We start from the raw sequence: 17,516 nt of genomic DNA on the forward strand, positions 1-17,516 counted from the left end.
AATCTGGAATGTGCTTTTCATTGTAACATGTGAGTCCCAACTCTATAGTTCTTTAATGGCAAAACAACCAGTAATGAACTACACACATGCACATGCTTATACCAATGAGATTGAAAATGATGGAATGAAATTATTCAATTCTGATGTTATCATCTGCTGTCAATTTGACTATGAAAAAGTCCAATCAAAATGAAGAGATATACCATCATGAAATATGCAAAACTCCAAATTCTTCATTTTAGGATAAACCCTTAATCTTTTTTTTAGCTAAAGACAACCGGCTATTAGAATTTGATGATGACAATTTCACTTATCACTGTTCAGAAAATAGTAAAAGATTAGTCTTTTCATATAAAATCTGTGAATTAAAACATTGATAAATTCCCTTAGTTTAATGGCAAGTGATAAATTTGTTTAGAAAGAAAACAAATTTTAAGACGAGCCATTGAGAAGCAGAAAACTTTAACGATAAAGATGACTCTGATTACCTTCAAACTTGGATAAACAGGTACATTAAAGACGATGACAGGACGCAAGAAGCAGCAATAATACTAAAAACAATGACATATATTAATCATGATGTTTATAAAACACGATCTTAGACATGGGAATGATGGAGTGACATGGGCAGGGTGGTAAATCTCTAAGAACTAAGCTTGACTAGAAACTAGAAATCGGTTACAATGGCAGAAAGGAAAGATACAAGGCAACAGTACAATGTCTCACTTCCTCTTCTTTGAAGGTGGCTGCGGGGTCTCCTCATCATCTTCATCGTCCTCGTCCTCTTCATCTTCCCCGTCTTCTCCATCATCTTCGCCATCATCGTCATCCTCGTCATCCTCATCATTGTCATCACTACCCCCTGCACCATTGGCCTCATGATCATCATCAGGATCTCCATCTTCCTCACCTTCTTCGCCAGAGAAGTCCTCGTCGTCTGCATCATCATCATCATCGTTTCCGTCCTCGCCGTCTTCATCATCCTCATCGTCCTCTGTTTCACTGGTGTCCTTGTTTTCTTCAGAAGCATGGTTTGCCCTGTACAACAACTGATCTAGAGGAAACCTAACCAAGAATTTATCAAGTAAAATCAGGATAATTTGATCTTTGAACTCAAAACAACTAGAACACCAAGTAATAAAGTTAACTTCATTGTTACCTTCCATCCATTGGTGACACAGGATTATTGACATCTTTGAGAAGAGATCCAGACTGGGAGGCCAAAAAGGAAAAAAGAAACTTTACTCAATTCAATAATGAACAATAATTTGTTAACAAACCCCATAACATACACAAATCATGTAGAAACATATGCAGGCACAATTATACTCTAAGCTTATATAATTGCAGTTTGATGATATATGCATATCACCAAGCAAAGCTGCAATGTTGAAAGTTGAAACTCAAGAAAGAGTTTGCAGAGAATAAACCATTATAGCCACATAAACAGAGAAGCACAGGTTTCAATCCCAGACAAAAGAGGAAAAATATCCTCTTGAAGCTAAGGTATGCAATGGTACCAACACTGATGAATAAAAACAGCATAACAGATCCAGCAAGAACAAAAACACACCATTAATAGCTCAAAACACACAGCAAGTAAGAATCACACTAACAAAAACAACAATTGCTAAGGGAATACCGCAATGAGAAGGTAAGCGAGAGATTTGGCAGCAGCAGCAACAGCAAGGAGAGAGTCGACCACCATGGCCTCCACAAAAGACGGCACCGAAAAGGTCTTCTCGTCATTGAAGGCGAGACTCCGAACCACAGCCACCTCCATTCTACTCTACAACTACACTGGCTTGGGGAGTGGTCAAGAAATTTGAGTTTGGGTGTGAAACGTAAACCCTAGACCCTCCCGTTAGGGTTTTGCAATTCAAATTGATACCGTCACAGCGAATGGCATGCTTCCACGTAATCCAAATGGTGGATTTTTTTAAGAAATCGGGTCAGACCCGAACCGAAAGTGGCGGATGATGGATCGTAGGGTTAAGCGGATTCCAAATTCGTGCAAATGCGACATTCTCTCTCTGATTCTCAATCTGAGTCTCACTCTCTCAACAAAAATGCTGAGAAGAAAGCCAACTAATATCGAAGTCAAAATCGAAGACAAGGAAGAACTCGAGGAAGCTCGCCGCCGCATCGCCACTGCCACATCCACCACCGCCACCACAACTGGCGCCACCGCTACCGCCGCTCTCCTTCGTCAGTTCGATCGCGCCCAAGATCCCTCTTCCAAATCGCACCGCATCGGGCTTTCTCCTTAAATTCCCCTCCTCCCTCACCATTCGCTCTCTCTCACAGCTCCATTCTCCAATGGAAGTCGAAGTGAAGCTTCGCCTCCCCAACGCTGACTCGCACCGAAGAGTCACCGCCTTGCTCGCACCCTTCCATGCCGCAACTCACCGCCAGCGCAATCTCTTCTTCGACGGCGCCGATTCGGAGCTCTCGTCAAAGCGTGCAGTGCTCCGCCTCCGGTTCTACAACGACAACGAGCGTTGCGTCGTTTCGCTCAAGGCGAAGGCTGTTTTGGTCGATGGCGTGAGCCGTGTGGAGGAAGACGAGGAAGATCTTAACCCTAGGGTTGGTCTTGATTGTGTCGCGGAGCCTGGGAAGCTTGGGGCGGTGGAATCTAGGGTTTTGGAAAGGGTGAGGAATGAGTTTGGGGTGAAGGGGGAGAAAGGATTCGTGGGTTTGGGGGGTTTCCGAAACATTAGAAGCGTTTATGAGTGGAAAGGTTTGAAATTGGAGGTGGATGAGACATGCTTTGATTTTGGGACTCTTTACGAGATTGAATGCGAGAGTGCTGATCCTGATGAGGCTAAGCGGGTTCTGGAGGAGTTCTTGAAGGAGAATGGGATTGATTACTCCTACTCCTTGATGTCCAAATTTGCAATTTTTCGTTCTGGGAAACTGCCATAGTGAGTGAAGTTTCTATCTTTTTAATTGAATGCATTAGAACATTTGTTGGTTTGAATGTCGTGGTGGAATGTGGTATGCTTTAGACAATTCCCCAATTCAATTGTGGTTGGAATAACTGCCATTTTCCCCTAAAGAATCTTCAATTTTGTTGCTTAGATTTCTGACATTGTTATGATAATGTTCTGTTTTGTAGGTTACTGATGATTGAATGACGATCTAGATTGGTGACTGCACTCGCTTTGTCCTCAAGAGGACTATTTATATTTTCGATTTTTTACTGTTTATTTGGCTGATGAATAAGCGCCATTTGCATTTGTCATTCTAATAAGAAAACTATTTGTAATTATCTAATTAAAGTCTGCGAGGACAGCTTGCTGAGTGGATTTTGGATAACACTATTCAAGTATTCATGCCTTAGATCATTGCTATTCTTGCCTTGGTCAAACTGAGTATGTATCAAATTAACGTTGCTTCGTGTAACGAATTGCCAGTCTAGTGCTGCAAGTGTTTTAAGTACCGGTGACTAAATACTCTATAGTCTATCCGACTTGGGCGACAAGCTAATTTGACATGAGATTATTAGATTAAGCTATGCAACGCACAAGAAGACGTGGCCATGCTTCCGCAGTATTTATTGTGGATAATTCTGTGATGAATAAGTTTTTGCATGAAGAGAACGAAGAACTACATATAAATTGGTAAAGACTCGCGTGTAGGCATAGTTATTTTAATGTGAATTGATATTTAAGAATGTTAAATGATTTGACAAGTTTGATGAATTTAATTATGATACACTGTTGTTGGTGTAAAGTAATTTTATATGTGTATTCAATTATGTAACGCCACATCTAAATTTGCATTAAAATTAAATTCCAAGTTTGATTGAATTATTGTTATTATTATTATGTCACATTTCCTCTAGTGTCACGCCTCCTCAGCACATGAGGAAATTTTTCATTTAGCTCAATAGCATTTCCAAGAGTGTTACTAAAAAATCTTAAAATTAAAACAAAACAAACAAACAAGAAAAAAAGCTTCAACTTTTCATTTTGATGTAGATTTAGACCGTGTTTGATTAGTGAGTATGTCCATCTAATACATAAACACGGTGACACAGTGATACATGACTCCACACAATAGATGTGTATTGTGTCTCTTCAGGAAGTTGAGACACAGATTTTGTTGGACATAAATTTTTTATTTATTTTTACCTTTAATATTTTGTGAATTCCCTAAATCTATCCTCCTTCCCTCAACCGTTCCCTTCTCCTTCACTCTCACCAACATGCTGTCTTTTGCTTTTCTCCCATGACAACAAAGTTAAAATTAAAGTTTTTGATAATTTTAGGCTGAAAATTCTTGTTTTCCAAACATTTTCGTGGTCTCTATGCTAAAATCACGCCCTGAAAACAAAGCCCATGCCTATAATTATTTTTCTTAAAAGAAATTACTACAGTTTAACTATGACACATACTAAATAGCAATAATCACATTACCAAAAACTAACACCAGTAACAATAATAGCATATTTATACTATAGATCCACTTGAAAGGAAACCTTCTGTCCTAAGGACTAAGACTCACTAGGGCATTACAAAGGAGTGAACGAGAACACTGTACCCGTTACCCATTACTATACTTTCACTTCCTTTTCTTAGTAGGAGGCTGTGGAACCTCGTCATCTTCCTCTTCTTCCTCATCCTCCTCTTCATCCTCTTCCTCATCACCATCTTCCCCATCGTCGTCATCATCATCCTCATTACCATCATCATCGTCTTCCTCGCCCTCACTTCCTCCTGCACCATTAGCCTCCGGATCATCCTCAGGATCAGCTTCTTCATCACCTTCTTCGCCTGAGTAGTCCTCGTCTCCTCCCTCGTCATCCTGTTCATTTGCATCATCATCATCATCTTCCTCTTCCTCGTCATCATCCGAATCACCATCCTTACTTTTAAGATAAGTATCCTTTCCCTTACAGAGTTCATCAATAGGTAATCTAAAAAACAACAAACACAAGTCAGCGGTGTAAAACTTACCATTTCATAAATCAGATCAGAAGGAGTGTAAATTTATTCTCACCTTTGATCCATTGTCACTGAATTATTGATGTCAGCCACCAGAGATCCAGTCTGGATTTCAAACAAAAATAAAGACATAAGAATGTGAAAGATTGTGCTACTATATTGATGGTCCTAGTTTACTTAGCTTATGACATACACAAAAATCATAGCATGGGATCAAATTATATGATATGGAATTATGATTGCAATACAACAAATTGCACTTAGCTTCTAAAGCAAGCATCAATGAAACAAACTAAGCTCCACAATACTGTTTCCAACAGGAATACAGACCTTATTATTTAAAAACGATCAGAGCAGTGAAGAGGGAAAGAATCAAAGAAATTATAAATTTCGTATCTAAGATCAGAATATACAACACAATTTAAAAAAGAAACTTCAAAACCAAGCATGCAACATATGCCGACACAATCTGCAAGAGAACCCACATTAGCACACTATCCTAGGCTTCCCTTGAATCACCGGTTAAAACTTCAAAGATCAAGGCTTGTGAATTTGCACAGCACTTCAGTGAAAAAGTAAATGATGTCTGAAAACACTCTTGACTGGCAAAAATAATGACATAATATAGAAAAAATGAAGAACAAACCACTATTCTTTAGAACTCAACTAGAGACAAATTTTGCACTATAACCAAACAAGGCAACATCCCTGGTGACAAATAAAGTACACTCCAAACAAGAACAATGACAGAGAAGAGTTTCACTGCAATCTTCTAAGTACCAACCTAGAACCAAGTTGAATCCTTTACGCACTGTCACACACACACAAAAGAAATGTTGTTCACCATAAAATTTAACATTATGAGCTGCCTATTAGCTTTTGACCCAAAAGACTTGCCGGCAACGCTTTAGGAAATCAAAAACCCTAAATTCTGCTGAATAACAATGATTAAACGAACAAAAGTTAGAATTGAAAACCAATCCTGTACAAAATTATATAGCCTGAAACAATATGAGCATATAGAGCACAAGAATTAAAATTAAAAAAAAAAATTTAGGAACACCAATTACCTAAACTATTAACGATAATTGAAGAACACTTTAGAACTAACAATATTCTCAAAAACAAAAATTGAAAGAGGGTTTTTGTGAAGATACCAAAATGAGAAGACAAAGGAGAGATTTTGCCGCTGCAAGAACAGTATGCAGCGCCATGGCTTGAACGGCAGAGGGTAGCAGAAGAGTTATGTGGACCGAGCTGGGATAAGAAGGTGATAGGTCCTCCATTGCACAAAAGCAGTGATTGAAACCCTAAAAATGAGAACCGGGAAAGAGAGAAACAATTCCAATGAGAGCAGCAGAAGAAGAGAATAAGAGAACAAGAGAAACAAGGGACTAAAGAGAGTAGAAGCCTGAAAAGAAGGAAGAGGTTCGGCCGGTTATGGTGAACCCCCTTGGATTTGGTTCCATTAGTTTTTTTTTTTTTTTCTTAATTTTTTTTAAGATAATAAATTGTGTTTGTTTCACATTAAAAATCAAGTAAAAATTTGCAGATTTTTTATAATATATAAAATTGTGATGTAGTATATACAAAATAAATATAAATATATCTGCATTCAGAATATAAAAAAATTTCAATAAATTGATCTCAAATATATTCGAGATATCATTTGTTTGGTAAATTAATTGTATTTCGAATACTTTATATTTAAAATGTGTGTTAAACCATCAAAAAAAAATTAATGGTCAAATTAGTCTATAAAAAATAAGTTATTTTTTAAATTTCTCTTTAAAAAATTTTACCAATTAAATTAGTCTTTTAAAAATTACAAATTAATCATTTTTGTACTTTCATTATTTAATTAATAGTTTCTGTCAATGATTGATGATATAAAACATTAACTTATAATATACATGACACCTAACATATCTAATTAAATACTAAATAAATATGTTTATGAAAATCTATCAATTTATTATATTTTTTTCAATTATATAAACCCTAGTCCTAATATAACCTAACGATACTAAATTGATAAATTTTCATAAATATATTTGTTCAACATCTAATTAGATATACTAGATATTACGTATGATGTGAGTTAATGTTCTATATCATCAATCATTCACAAAAACTGTTAATTGAGTGACTGAAGAACAAAATAATTAATTTATAATCTTTGCATAACCAATTTGATTGATAAAATATTTCAAGGACAAATTTTAAAAATCAGTCATCTTTTAGGAACTAATTTGATTATTAACCCCATAAAAAAATTAATTATTTTTTAATAAATAGTTTAATTATTTTATTTACCAAAATATATAATTTGTAGGTAATTTACCATTTTATATATAATTGCTTTCATAATATACATTTTTAATACATAATAATGACTATGGAGGAGAAGGGGAGATAGATGATGTAAACGACCAGCTGTGTCGCATGTCAGCGGTTGAATTTAGCAGGTAGGCCTCTGAGGTTGTAATGGTAAAGGTGCCACATAAGACTGTGGTGAAAGATTCCGTGGATACAGTAGAAGTAGTGGATACAATTATGGTTGTAGTGGATATTGATAGTACTATAGATACCCAGGCGACTACTGTGAGTACTATGGATCCATCATTCAACCATAGTCCACTGAAGGTGGAATAGCATACTGTGTCCAGGCTGTGATGATTCCCAATAATGGTAGCCACTGCAGGAGGAGACACATACGTTGGTACCTACAGCTAAGTGACCCCAAGTGGTAGGGGAAGTGAAGGAGGTGGTGGTGATGGTGCCGCTGATGAGGTGTCGGTTACAACATTACGATACTGGAGATATATCAGTCTGCCAATCTTTGAACTATAGCACTATCTGTGCGAGTAATGTCTCAAATGTGATATAGCTCTCCACCTCCCTCTCCTCCTCAACGACATATGGCGTGCCAGGAATAACATACTGGACAAATTGTTAACCTGGCGGCGGTAAGTCGCCAAAGATGTCATAGAACAAGTCATCCCTGAACTCTTCATACTTATGGAACTCCGCCTCTTCTCCCGACTCCACGTCCACCCACTATCTTTACTCTCTGGTCATACGACTTTGTCTGACTATCCTTCGCACTTTAGCACCTTATCTGCTAGCCTCTCTGTGACCTGCACCCCTCGACTATCTCCCGTATGCTCCCGCCTCACCTCCCTCTACCTGGCCTGACCTCTTCGCCTTGGAGCGGGTGCATCCGCTGTGAGCTATATGTGATCATGAGGTTGTATCGCTGTTAATTGAAGATCATTAGGGAGCGGCACAATTGTAGGGTCGGCAAGCACGCTGTCCTATGATAAGAATCAAAACCTGCACTCACACATTCACCAATCTAACTACTCATGGCTGAGTCTCGTGTTTGCCTTAGGATCTGCTCTGACCATCACTTCCTCCCTAACTCGACCTCTCCACCAGTCATACTAAGTCTGCACACATTATCGCCCTTGCCAGTGTTCTTCAAGAACTTATCAACATTAATAGGAGCATCTGACACTGGCTGGACCGAGCCCACCTTTCTTTTCACTGTCTATTTGATGGACGTGCACAAAATTAAAGCACAGGATAGGAACCTAACCCCTCTTCACTCTACCTATGGTATATCCAGCTCACGATCAGAAGACAGGCATTCAGCTATGTTTGGAGTAGTCCGATCAACTACAATACTAAAGGATCTATACGTCCAAACAAGGATCGTTGATCCCCAAGATAATCTTCTGCATGTTTGAAAGTCTATAAGGAGGGAAAGTCACTAGATATGGACCTAATTGTTGGACTTGTCCGTCATCAAGTACCTGCTAATCATCATCATGATATAGCATCGGGTGTACTGTCGCAACGTGTCACGATTAGCATTAGTAGGAATCTGCTGCATCCTTTGTCTCAGCCACATCATCTTAATCGAAAAACTCTCCTTCTTGCCCTCCAGCTACTGCAGTGGCATGGCTCTCAATAGCTCTGCCACCCAATTCCATGTCAATCTTTGATGGTGCATCTAGAAATCTCGTTGAGAATCACCAACTAGACCTTCATCCGTATGCAACCCAAGATAATATGTCACATCCTAGAGGTGATGGTATACTCACCCTACAGTAGGTGGAACTTGTGGAAACAAAAATTCCTTAGCCTCGCTGCATACTCAAATCCTGCCTCCCTGATGTTCGACAACATAATATATAGAGAAGGCATGATGTGGGAACATCCGCCTAGAATGAAGCACCATCGACTGCAAACATATGAAATAACTAATAACTAATAAAAACCAATACTAACACCACTAATGAACTAACTGTGATTTTTTGGAATAAATAATATAAATATGAAATAAAATATTATAAAAAAAACCCTAACTAACAAGTTTAGTTTCTTTAAAAAATTAAAAAATACAAAAAATACTACAAAATGTCCTACTAACCATTTCGATATTTTCAAAATAATCAACATAAATTAAATAATTGTGTCTACCGGTATTTTATTATGCAACAAAAAGTTTAACTAATTCAAAGTAATTAGAATAAAATTATTAAGTAAGATATTATCATAGTCATATTTTTTAAAATCATTCTTATCTAACCTAAACTAACAAAATCAGCTTAATAATAACATGAATATATAAACTAAACAACAATTAATATTATCTAACCTAAACTAACAAAATCAGTCTAATAATAGTAATATTGAAATAATCGACTAATTCGGTTACCAACCTCTCAGTCGAGCATTGCAGCAATATATGTAGTCACATTTAACCGGTTGATATCCAGGGCATGTGTTTACATCATCACCAACGAATTAATACCCACCAAGAAGAGCATACTAAACAAAAATTATTTAAAGAAAATGAAGTGGAGAGATTTTGTAAAATATGAAAAATGAACTTGTCTTTAATATAGATGAGTTTTTTATGAATGTATCTCGTTCCTAAATATACACGAAATACGTTCATATGGATGAGTTTATAGACTAAGAGTCCGTTTGGAAAGTAGTAGAAGCTACTTTTTTTGACTTTTGGATTATGAAAAGTCGGAATCTGCATGTTTGGCACAATTTTAGAAAAAGCTTTTAACTTCCCGAAAAGTTAATTGACAGCTTTTTTTAAGAAGTAAAAATATATGACTTCTCTACTTTTCGATAAGTCATTTTACCACTTCCTTAAAAAAAATTAATTTCGAAACAAAAAAAATTACTTTTCTTATTGACTCTGTGAAAAATACTGACCCTTCACCACCATTTTCATGCAAGGTCTGCTAGAAGCACTGGCCTTCCACCATCATTCCACCATCATTCTCACTCAATGTTCCAAACCTCACCATTTTCACGTAATGATTCATGTGATAGAAGTATTGCTCCTCCACCACCATTTTCATTTTCAGACAATATTGCATCTGAACAACCTACTGCATATATTCATTCTAAGTTTTTTTTTTTATCATTTTATCACTCTATTTTTTATTATTAAATTTGTATTTAACTGTGGTATGAAATTTCAGTTTTAATTTTATTTTTTTCACATGTGATTTTATAACTTGCTATTATTTTCATAGTTAATTATAGCAAGTTCTTGACTTCAATAAAGGAGAAGGGAGTTTTAATAGGAGTAAAAAAAAAAATAAAAAACAGCAACAAAATATACATTGACACACATTTTATATTTATTTTTTATTTTCACCTACCATATCATACACAATATTAGTGATTAGATTATGTAAAATTAACATTTAATATTGGAAAGTATTTGTTATCATCATTATTTTAATATTCATTTTTTTCTGTAAAAAAAATTAATTTTTGAGTTATTTTTCTAAATACTACAACTTTAAAATAAGTACTTTTATAACTAAAAATCCAAACACAAAATAACTTATTTATAAACTGAAATTAATAAAAGTCCTTATACTTTAAGTTTTTTTTCCAAAAGAACTTATTTAAATTATTTACCCAAACTGGACCTAAATACACTACTAATCATCTAATCCTTCTTTACTTATTTCGTCTATGCTAGGATAAGATACCTTTATAAAAAACTCGTTCATGATGAGGATGGAATAGGTAATAAAATGTATAATCGTAAATCAATTCATGCGTGTATATAAGTGTAAATTTAATATTTATCTAAAAAATAAAATGATAAACTATATATTCAATAAATAGTTGAACTTAAAATATAAATTTATTTTTTGTTATGACGATATTTTGAAAGCAAAATACGGAATATAAAATTTTCCCCAACAATGCAAAGAAAAATGAAAAGAATATAAAAATAGGAAGTGGCACCACCGAGTTGTCGAAATTATATCTTCGGTATTCTATCCCTTTCTGAGTGTCTTCGCGTGTGTTGGCCTCTTTTGATTCCATTGCTCATCAGAGGGCTCCGGTCAACACCGTCGGCCAAGACCCGAACCCTCTCTCTCACTTTCTCTCTCTTCATTTCTCTCTAATATTCCCAGAAAAACCCTAAAATTTAATAATAAGAAATTTCCTCATTTTCTTCCCTAAATTCTGCAATTCCAAAGTCAACCATCCCAATCCAATTTCAAATTATCGATCTCCACGCCCCTCTTCTCTTTCACTCAACTCTTCGAGCCGCGGAGCTATGTCGTCCGAGATCGAGGTCGTCGAGGAGGTCCAATCCACCAATCATAATCAATCGCCGCCCTCAGCTTCCAGCGACGTCCCGGAAGAGAGTCTCCGCAACGACGTGTACGCCGCCGCGGCGTACGGGGATCTAGAGAAGCTGCAGAGGCTGGTGGAGCGTGAGGGATGCAGCGTGTCGGAGCCTGATGGGCTGGGCTACTATGCACTCCAGTGGGCGGCTCTCAACAACCACACTGCGGCAGCTCAGTACATCATTGAGGTTCTTTTTCATTGGTTTGTTGTTGATTTTTTATTTTTTATTTTTGCGTTTTTCTAAGCTCTAGCTCGAGCTCTTGAAGCTCTTTTTTCCCCGATTCGCTGCTGTGTCCTGCATTCCCTGAAAGCGTTGATTGTGTCAGTGTTTACCCTTGCATTGTAGGAGCTTATGCTTTTTTGTTGTTGGAGCTGTATAAGAGAAATCGATGATGATGATGGTTCTAGTTTTAGAATTTGTATGGTAGCTTGGCTCAGCTAGACAGGTAGTTGATCATGCGTGGTTGATGGAAATGGAAATTGAGTATGACTAATCATTTGTTGTTGTTTTGATTGGCAGCATGGGGGAGATGTGAATGCCACGGATCATACTGGCCAGACAGCATTACATTGGAGTGCAGTTCGAGGTGCTATTCAGGTTGCGGAGCTTTTACTCCAAGAGGGTGCCCGACTGAACGCTGCTGATATGAAGGGATATCAGGTTAGATTGATTTGGTTGTTTCTTTTTTCAGGAATATGGATATCACTGGGGTAAGGATCAAAATCATGAATTTAGAAATGTGAGCTTTTAGAGTGACATGCCATGTGCCTCCAGCCTCCTGTTGTTGCCTGCTAGTCCTTTTGGCCAACTCTATTGGAGGTTCATAAATATTGGATGTTCACACCCATGAAAATGTTGTCATCATTGCATATCTTGATTAAATTTGTTAATGAAAGTTAACATTCACTCCAGTCCAGATCATGAATGTTTGGAATCCATATTATGCAAGGAGACATTGCTTTTGCTAATTCGAATTGAAGACTGATATAAAATCAGTCTATTTCTGCTATCATATCCATAGTTAGCGCTCCCCAACCAATTCATTTTAACATGCCATAGCTTTGGCAGATTGCTTAGCCTTGTTCATCTTTGGCATAAGTGCGCTCGATTAGTGAGCTATTATGTACTCTTTCCCTAGAAACCAACCATATTTATAGCTATCCAAATTTGTCCTGCTATTGTCAATTTCAATATGGAATAAAAGTAAAAAATGAAGCCCTTCTATATTTGTCTGTAATTATGAATTGAATCAAGAGAAATCTAAAAGAAACAGATTATTTGTTCTAGCTGTCAATGTTTGTTATCTGTCCCTTGCAATTGTTCATCTGTATCTGTGGGTACTTGGACTAAGTTGGTAGTTATGAATTCTTCTTTTGCTTGAAGGCTCTGTGTAGGTATAATTGTTGACTTTATTTATTATGATGCAGACAACTCATGTTGCTTCTCAATACGGTCAGACAGCTTTCATTTACCACATTGTTTCAAAATGGAATGCTGACCCCGATGTTCTTGATAATGATGGAAGAAGCCCCTTGCATTGGTAATCAAGAATTTGCATTCAGACTTCTTTTTCTATTTGATTCACTGCTCTGCAGTCAAGCATGGCCCTTCATTGGAGCTGATAGCTTGATACACGTACAAGTGACAAGTTCATTTTTAGTATGAGTCTCTCTGATATGTATTTGCTTGGTTACGACATCGTGTTATCCTCCCCAATCAAACTTTTGCTGTAGTTGGTTTGGTTATCGAAAACAGAAATTGACCCTAGAAGTTCATTGGAAGAATATAAGTGGAATCATAATGTGGGAAGTAGATCCAAAATTTGTCCAAGCTGAGAATGAAAATTTTGAAATGGTTTTAAAATCATATGGTCCAGTCCTAATCTTCCTTTGACAATATTAAGTTTCCATTTTCCAATTACATTCGATTATTCTAATATGGAGATGCTTGGAATATATGCCGTGTAAGTTCTCTTGGTACACTACAGTCTTCATTTACTTTGTGTGCCATTCTTTTTGGTTTCATGTGTCCATTTTCTATTTAGAAAGATGTTTGAAAAGGTCATACTTCATTGAATAAAATGTGTAATTCTTCACTATGAAATGCTTGAATTGTTTCTTCTCTACTGGTTGGAATTTCAGGGCTGCTTACAAAGGTTTTGCTGATTGTATACGTCTTCTATTATTTCTTGATGCACATAGAGGACGACAAGACAAAGAGGGTATGCTAGATAGCTCTAACCTCAACTTTGTTAGCGATGATTTGATCTCAAATTTTCAAAGCATTATAGCCTTTCCTATTTCTGTTTGTTTATTCAGGTTGCACTCCTCTTCATTGGGCTGCTATTAGGGGTAACTTGGAGGCTTGTACTGTCTTGGTACAGGCTGGCAAGAAGGAAGACCTGATTGTGACTGATAATACAGGCCTTACACCAGCACAACTAGCTTCTGATAAGAATCACAGACAAGTTGCTTTTTTCCTTGTACGTGTTTTATAACCAAAATATTGTCAGTTGTTTAGAACAATGTCATCTGCTCTCCCTCCTTTCAAAATATATTTGCATCCAAACTAGAATCACATTTCTATGGGTTGTTAATTCCAAATATATGCCTTGCAAATTTTGCCAACTTATCTTGATGAATAATTCCAAATCTGCTTAGCATTTTTGTTATATTTGGTTCATGTATTGACCAGTTGCAAATACAAAGCCTTTTTTGTTTTATTTTAAATTTGATGAATCTGTTATGTAGGGAAATGCCCGGAGGCTGCTTGACAAACGCTGTGATGGGAACAGTCGTCTTGGGAAGATTTCCAAATTAGGACTTGCTCCCATACTTTGGTGTATAATTTTTCTGCTCTTGGTCACATATATTCATTCCGTCATATTGGGTATCTATCTTGACTTCTACACATGAAATAAGCTGTGTGCATGTGAACAGTTACATGTCTATTTGATGGTTTCCTTACTACGTTTCTGTCCCGTCTGCAGCAACAAATCTGCCAAAGCTGACAGCTGCAACTGGCCTTCTTGCATGGCTTGGAGTTTTACTTGCAACTGTTGGATTGGCTATGTTTTACAGGTGTAGCAGGTAAGTGATATGGACTTTAGAGTTTAGACTTTATAGCTTCTCATGATTCATGAATACGCTATAGGCTACTATATGTAAAAGAAACATAGCTTCAATGTGGCATGTGAACTGACACATAAATAGATGCATATTATGAGTTGCTGTTCTATCCATATTTGGATGGTTCTTGTTTTCAAATACCTGAGATATTACTTGAGATAGTTGTCATTTGTTTTGTTATCTTATTTTGTTAATCTTTCTATTTTTAACCTTTTTACAGCAAGGATCCAGGTTTCATCAGATTAAATAAGAGTGACACACAGAATATGAAAGATGATGTGAGTTTTGTTCTGTTCTTTGTGATCCTTGTCTATACTTTGATTCTCGCCCACACCCTCTCATCCCCAAGATTGTATAAACTCCATTTCTACCTTGGATGATTTCTTTTTTGTAATATCTCGTGAGCCCATCAATTCTCCTCGATATGTTCAATACATATAAGTGTATATGGCATTAACATCGAAAGGTTTAATGATGTATTGCAGGAGCCTCTATTGAAGATTGAGATAAATAATCCTGCTTTGCTAGCTGGAAATTGGTCCCAGCTCTGTGCAACATGCAAGGTGAACAATGCTTTCTTTTGTTCACCTGACTTATTGTTGGGATGCATTCTTTACTTAGCTCAATTTGTGTACCCTTGCTTTAAATGATTTTGTACACAATTTCATAGTACTTTTTTCCTTAGATTGTCAGGCCTCTTCGTGCAAAACACTGTTCTACTTGCGACCGTTGTGTGGAACAATTTGACCACCATTGTCCTTGGGTTTCCAACTGCATTGGGAAGGTACTTCTGGTTGATCAATGTACATGACTGTCATTTAAATGGTAGTCGAGTAAAGTAAGCTTTTTCATTTTGTCAGTGAATTCAATTGAACAGAAGGGTGTAGGTAGAAAAATAAGCCTCAGATATTTTTTTCCTGTTTCCTTCTGGGTATTTATATGGTGCAGACAATTTAAATAGGTCTATGTTGATTTTGTGGTATGTTAGTGACTATCAAGTTTTTAATTTGTGTTATACCATTCTTATGATTGATTGTTCTATTTTGTTGTTAAGATATGCCATATACATTTGTAGAATAAGTTAGGATAGACCTTCATTACTTTCCCACTTTGTTAATAGAGTGAGCCATTTTTATTCTTTTAACATAATTATGCTTTCCTTGATTAAGTATGCAACTTGCTTTGTCCAACTCATTGAATTGAAACCCCACCCCCCTCTCTTTTTTCCCCTCTTGTCTCTTTTAGATGTATTGACTTCATTTTGTTTCATTTATGTTTACAGAAGAACAAATGGGATTTCTTTGTCTTTCTTGTTCTTGAAGTTTCAGCAATGATAATAACCGGTGGAGTTACTCTTTCAAGTATGTTTGTTGTTGAGACATAATGAGTTAAATGTTACCAATGCTCTTTTTTCTGAAATACAGACTGATGATGGAAACTAATTTTCTACATACAGGGGTGTTAACCGATCCAATGGCTCCTTCCTCATTTGGAACATGGCTTCAGTATGTTGGCAAGGAACACGTTGGTGCAATATCATTTATAATTGCTGATTTTTTCCTCTTTTTTAGCGTGTTTGCTTTGACTTTTGTTCAGGCTAGTCAGGTATGATTGCCTTGGAAGCATCATTTTGTTTTCAATTCCTTTCATCTATGTATTTGGATCTGATGCAGATGTTTTCTCTCATCTGACCTAAAGTATGCCTTTCCTTTTTTCCTGTAACCCAGATTTCGCGCAATACTACAACAAATGAAATGGCAAACGCAATGCGGTATAGCTACCTCAGAGGTCCAAATGGTAGATTCAGAAACCCATATGATCATGGTTGCAAGAAGAACTGTTCTGATTTCTTGATCAATGGGTACAATGAAGATATAAGTATTGATGAATTAGGCGATTCAGAGGAGGGTATTGGAATGACGAACATCGGTAGGGGCTCGAACTTCGCAAACGGGGACTCCCATTCTCGTTCTCATTCTCATTCTGAACGCACAAATGGGCATCATGTTATTAATGTGAATTCCAGTAGTTCCAATCACAGCCACCGTCATGGACATGTTAATGGCCATGTTCATTCTGCACATTGTAGTCACAATAACCATGGCAAAGCCAGAAATGAAAGCATCCCATTGGGCTTAGGTCTTGGCCTTGGACGGAACAGCATAGTTGCACCCTCTTCATGATATTAACACGTCCGCTTGTACCCAATTGTAATGATGTATATCATAGGCACACATCCATGTTAGTTTTTACGTTAATATTCAATTTTTTATGGCTCTTTTCTACCATCACCAGAGTGCAATTCTCTGTTTTCCCTCTTCTCTTCTCTTGCCCATCATTTTAATTTTTCTTATATTCCATTTTGTAAGTAATTCAATTTGCGTTTATAGCCGATAACGAACTTGTTTCGCCTTGAAACCGAAGTTAAAAGATGCTAGTAGCTCACCCGAAAAATAAATAAATAAATAAAAAGATGCTACTACTACGTATGACTGATAAGTGATAACCTAGCTAATGTTACTCGTTCGTTAACGCGGTTGTTTTATGAATGGTATACTGATGTTTGTTCATACAAAGATAATAGTTAAGAATTAGGGGTGCATATGGGTCGGGTGAAGCCGGGTTTGATGTGACTCAGACTCGACCCGAAATATACACCGGGTCTATTTATTAGACCCGAATCCGACCCTAGACCCAATGAAATCAATACACTTTTGGGCCATAATTATACCGGGTGAAAATCGGGCC

The 17,516-nt window shown here is 36.8% G+C and overlaps 3 protein-coding genes across 7 annotated transcripts; 2 read left to right on the forward strand and 1 right to left on the reverse strand.

Moving 5' to 3' along the window:
• Positions 1-546: 546 nt before the first annotated feature.
• Positions 547-6,485, reverse strand: LOC107640628 (uncharacterized). 3 transcript variants are annotated; one of them, XM_016344131.2, is made up of 3 exons: positions 1,643-2,007; positions 1,160-1,212; positions 547-1,065 (listed from the first exon to the last, which is right to left on the reverse strand). In XM_016344131.2, exons 1-3 carry the CDS (start codon positions 1,781-1,783, stop codon positions 723-725), a joined length of 537 nt encoding a protein of 178 aa, XP_016199617.1. In that variant the 5' UTR covers positions 1,784-2,007; the 3' UTR covers positions 547-722. The 3 variants fall into 3 exon arrangements, with proteins under 3 accessions (XP_016199617.1, XP_088358323.1, XP_016199627.1); XM_088502197.1 differs by lacking the exon at positions 1,643-2,007 and adding an exon at positions 6,107-6,383 and having other exon boundaries at positions 583-1,065; XM_016344141.3 differs by lacking the exons at positions 547-1,065; positions 1,160-1,212; positions 1,643-2,007 and adding exons at positions 4,330-4,921; positions 5,005-5,054; positions 6,107-6,485.
• On the forward strand, positions 2,320-3,438 carry LOC107640608 (adenylate cyclase). Of its 3 annotated transcripts, XR_015902611.1 has the most exons (3): positions 2,320-2,924; positions 3,119-3,285; positions 3,344-3,438. XR_015902611.1 is itself a non-coding variant. In XM_016344120.3 (2 exons), coding segments are annotated over exons 1-2 (606 nt in total). In that variant the 3' UTR covers positions 3,120-3,438. The 3 variants fall into 3 exon arrangements, 2 of the variants coding, with proteins under 2 accessions (XP_016199606.1, XP_016199607.1); XM_016344120.3 differs by having other exon boundaries at positions 3,119-3,438; XM_016344121.3 differs by lacking the exons at positions 3,119-3,285; positions 3,344-3,438 and having other exon boundaries at positions 2,320-2,925.
• A 4,652-nt stretch (positions 6,486-11,137) lies between the features above and the next one.
• On the forward strand, positions 11,138-17,056 carry TIP1 (Ankyrin repeat family protein with DHHC zinc finger domain-containing protein). The gene is made up of 13 exons (XM_088502198.1): positions 11,138-11,826; positions 12,160-12,300; positions 13,068-13,180; positions 13,782-13,861; positions 13,959-14,122; positions 14,391-14,529; positions 14,630-14,729; positions 14,989-15,046; positions 15,254-15,331; positions 15,454-15,552; positions 16,051-16,129; positions 16,225-16,373; positions 16,496-17,056. Exons 1-13 carry the CDS (start codon positions 11,566-11,568, stop codon positions 16,949-16,951), a joined length of 1,917 nt encoding a protein of 638 aa, XP_088358324.1. The 5' UTR covers positions 11,138-11,565; the 3' UTR covers positions 16,952-17,056.
• The last annotated feature ends 460 nt before the right edge of the window (positions 17,057-17,516 follow it).

This window comes from Arachis ipaensis, chromosome B1 (assembly GCF_059453495.1).
Source record: "Arachis ipaensis isolate K30076 ecotype BB chromosome B1, ASM5945349v1, whole genome shotgun sequence".
NCBI lineage: Eukaryota > Viridiplantae > Streptophyta > Magnoliopsida > Fabales > Fabaceae > Arachis > Arachis ipaensis.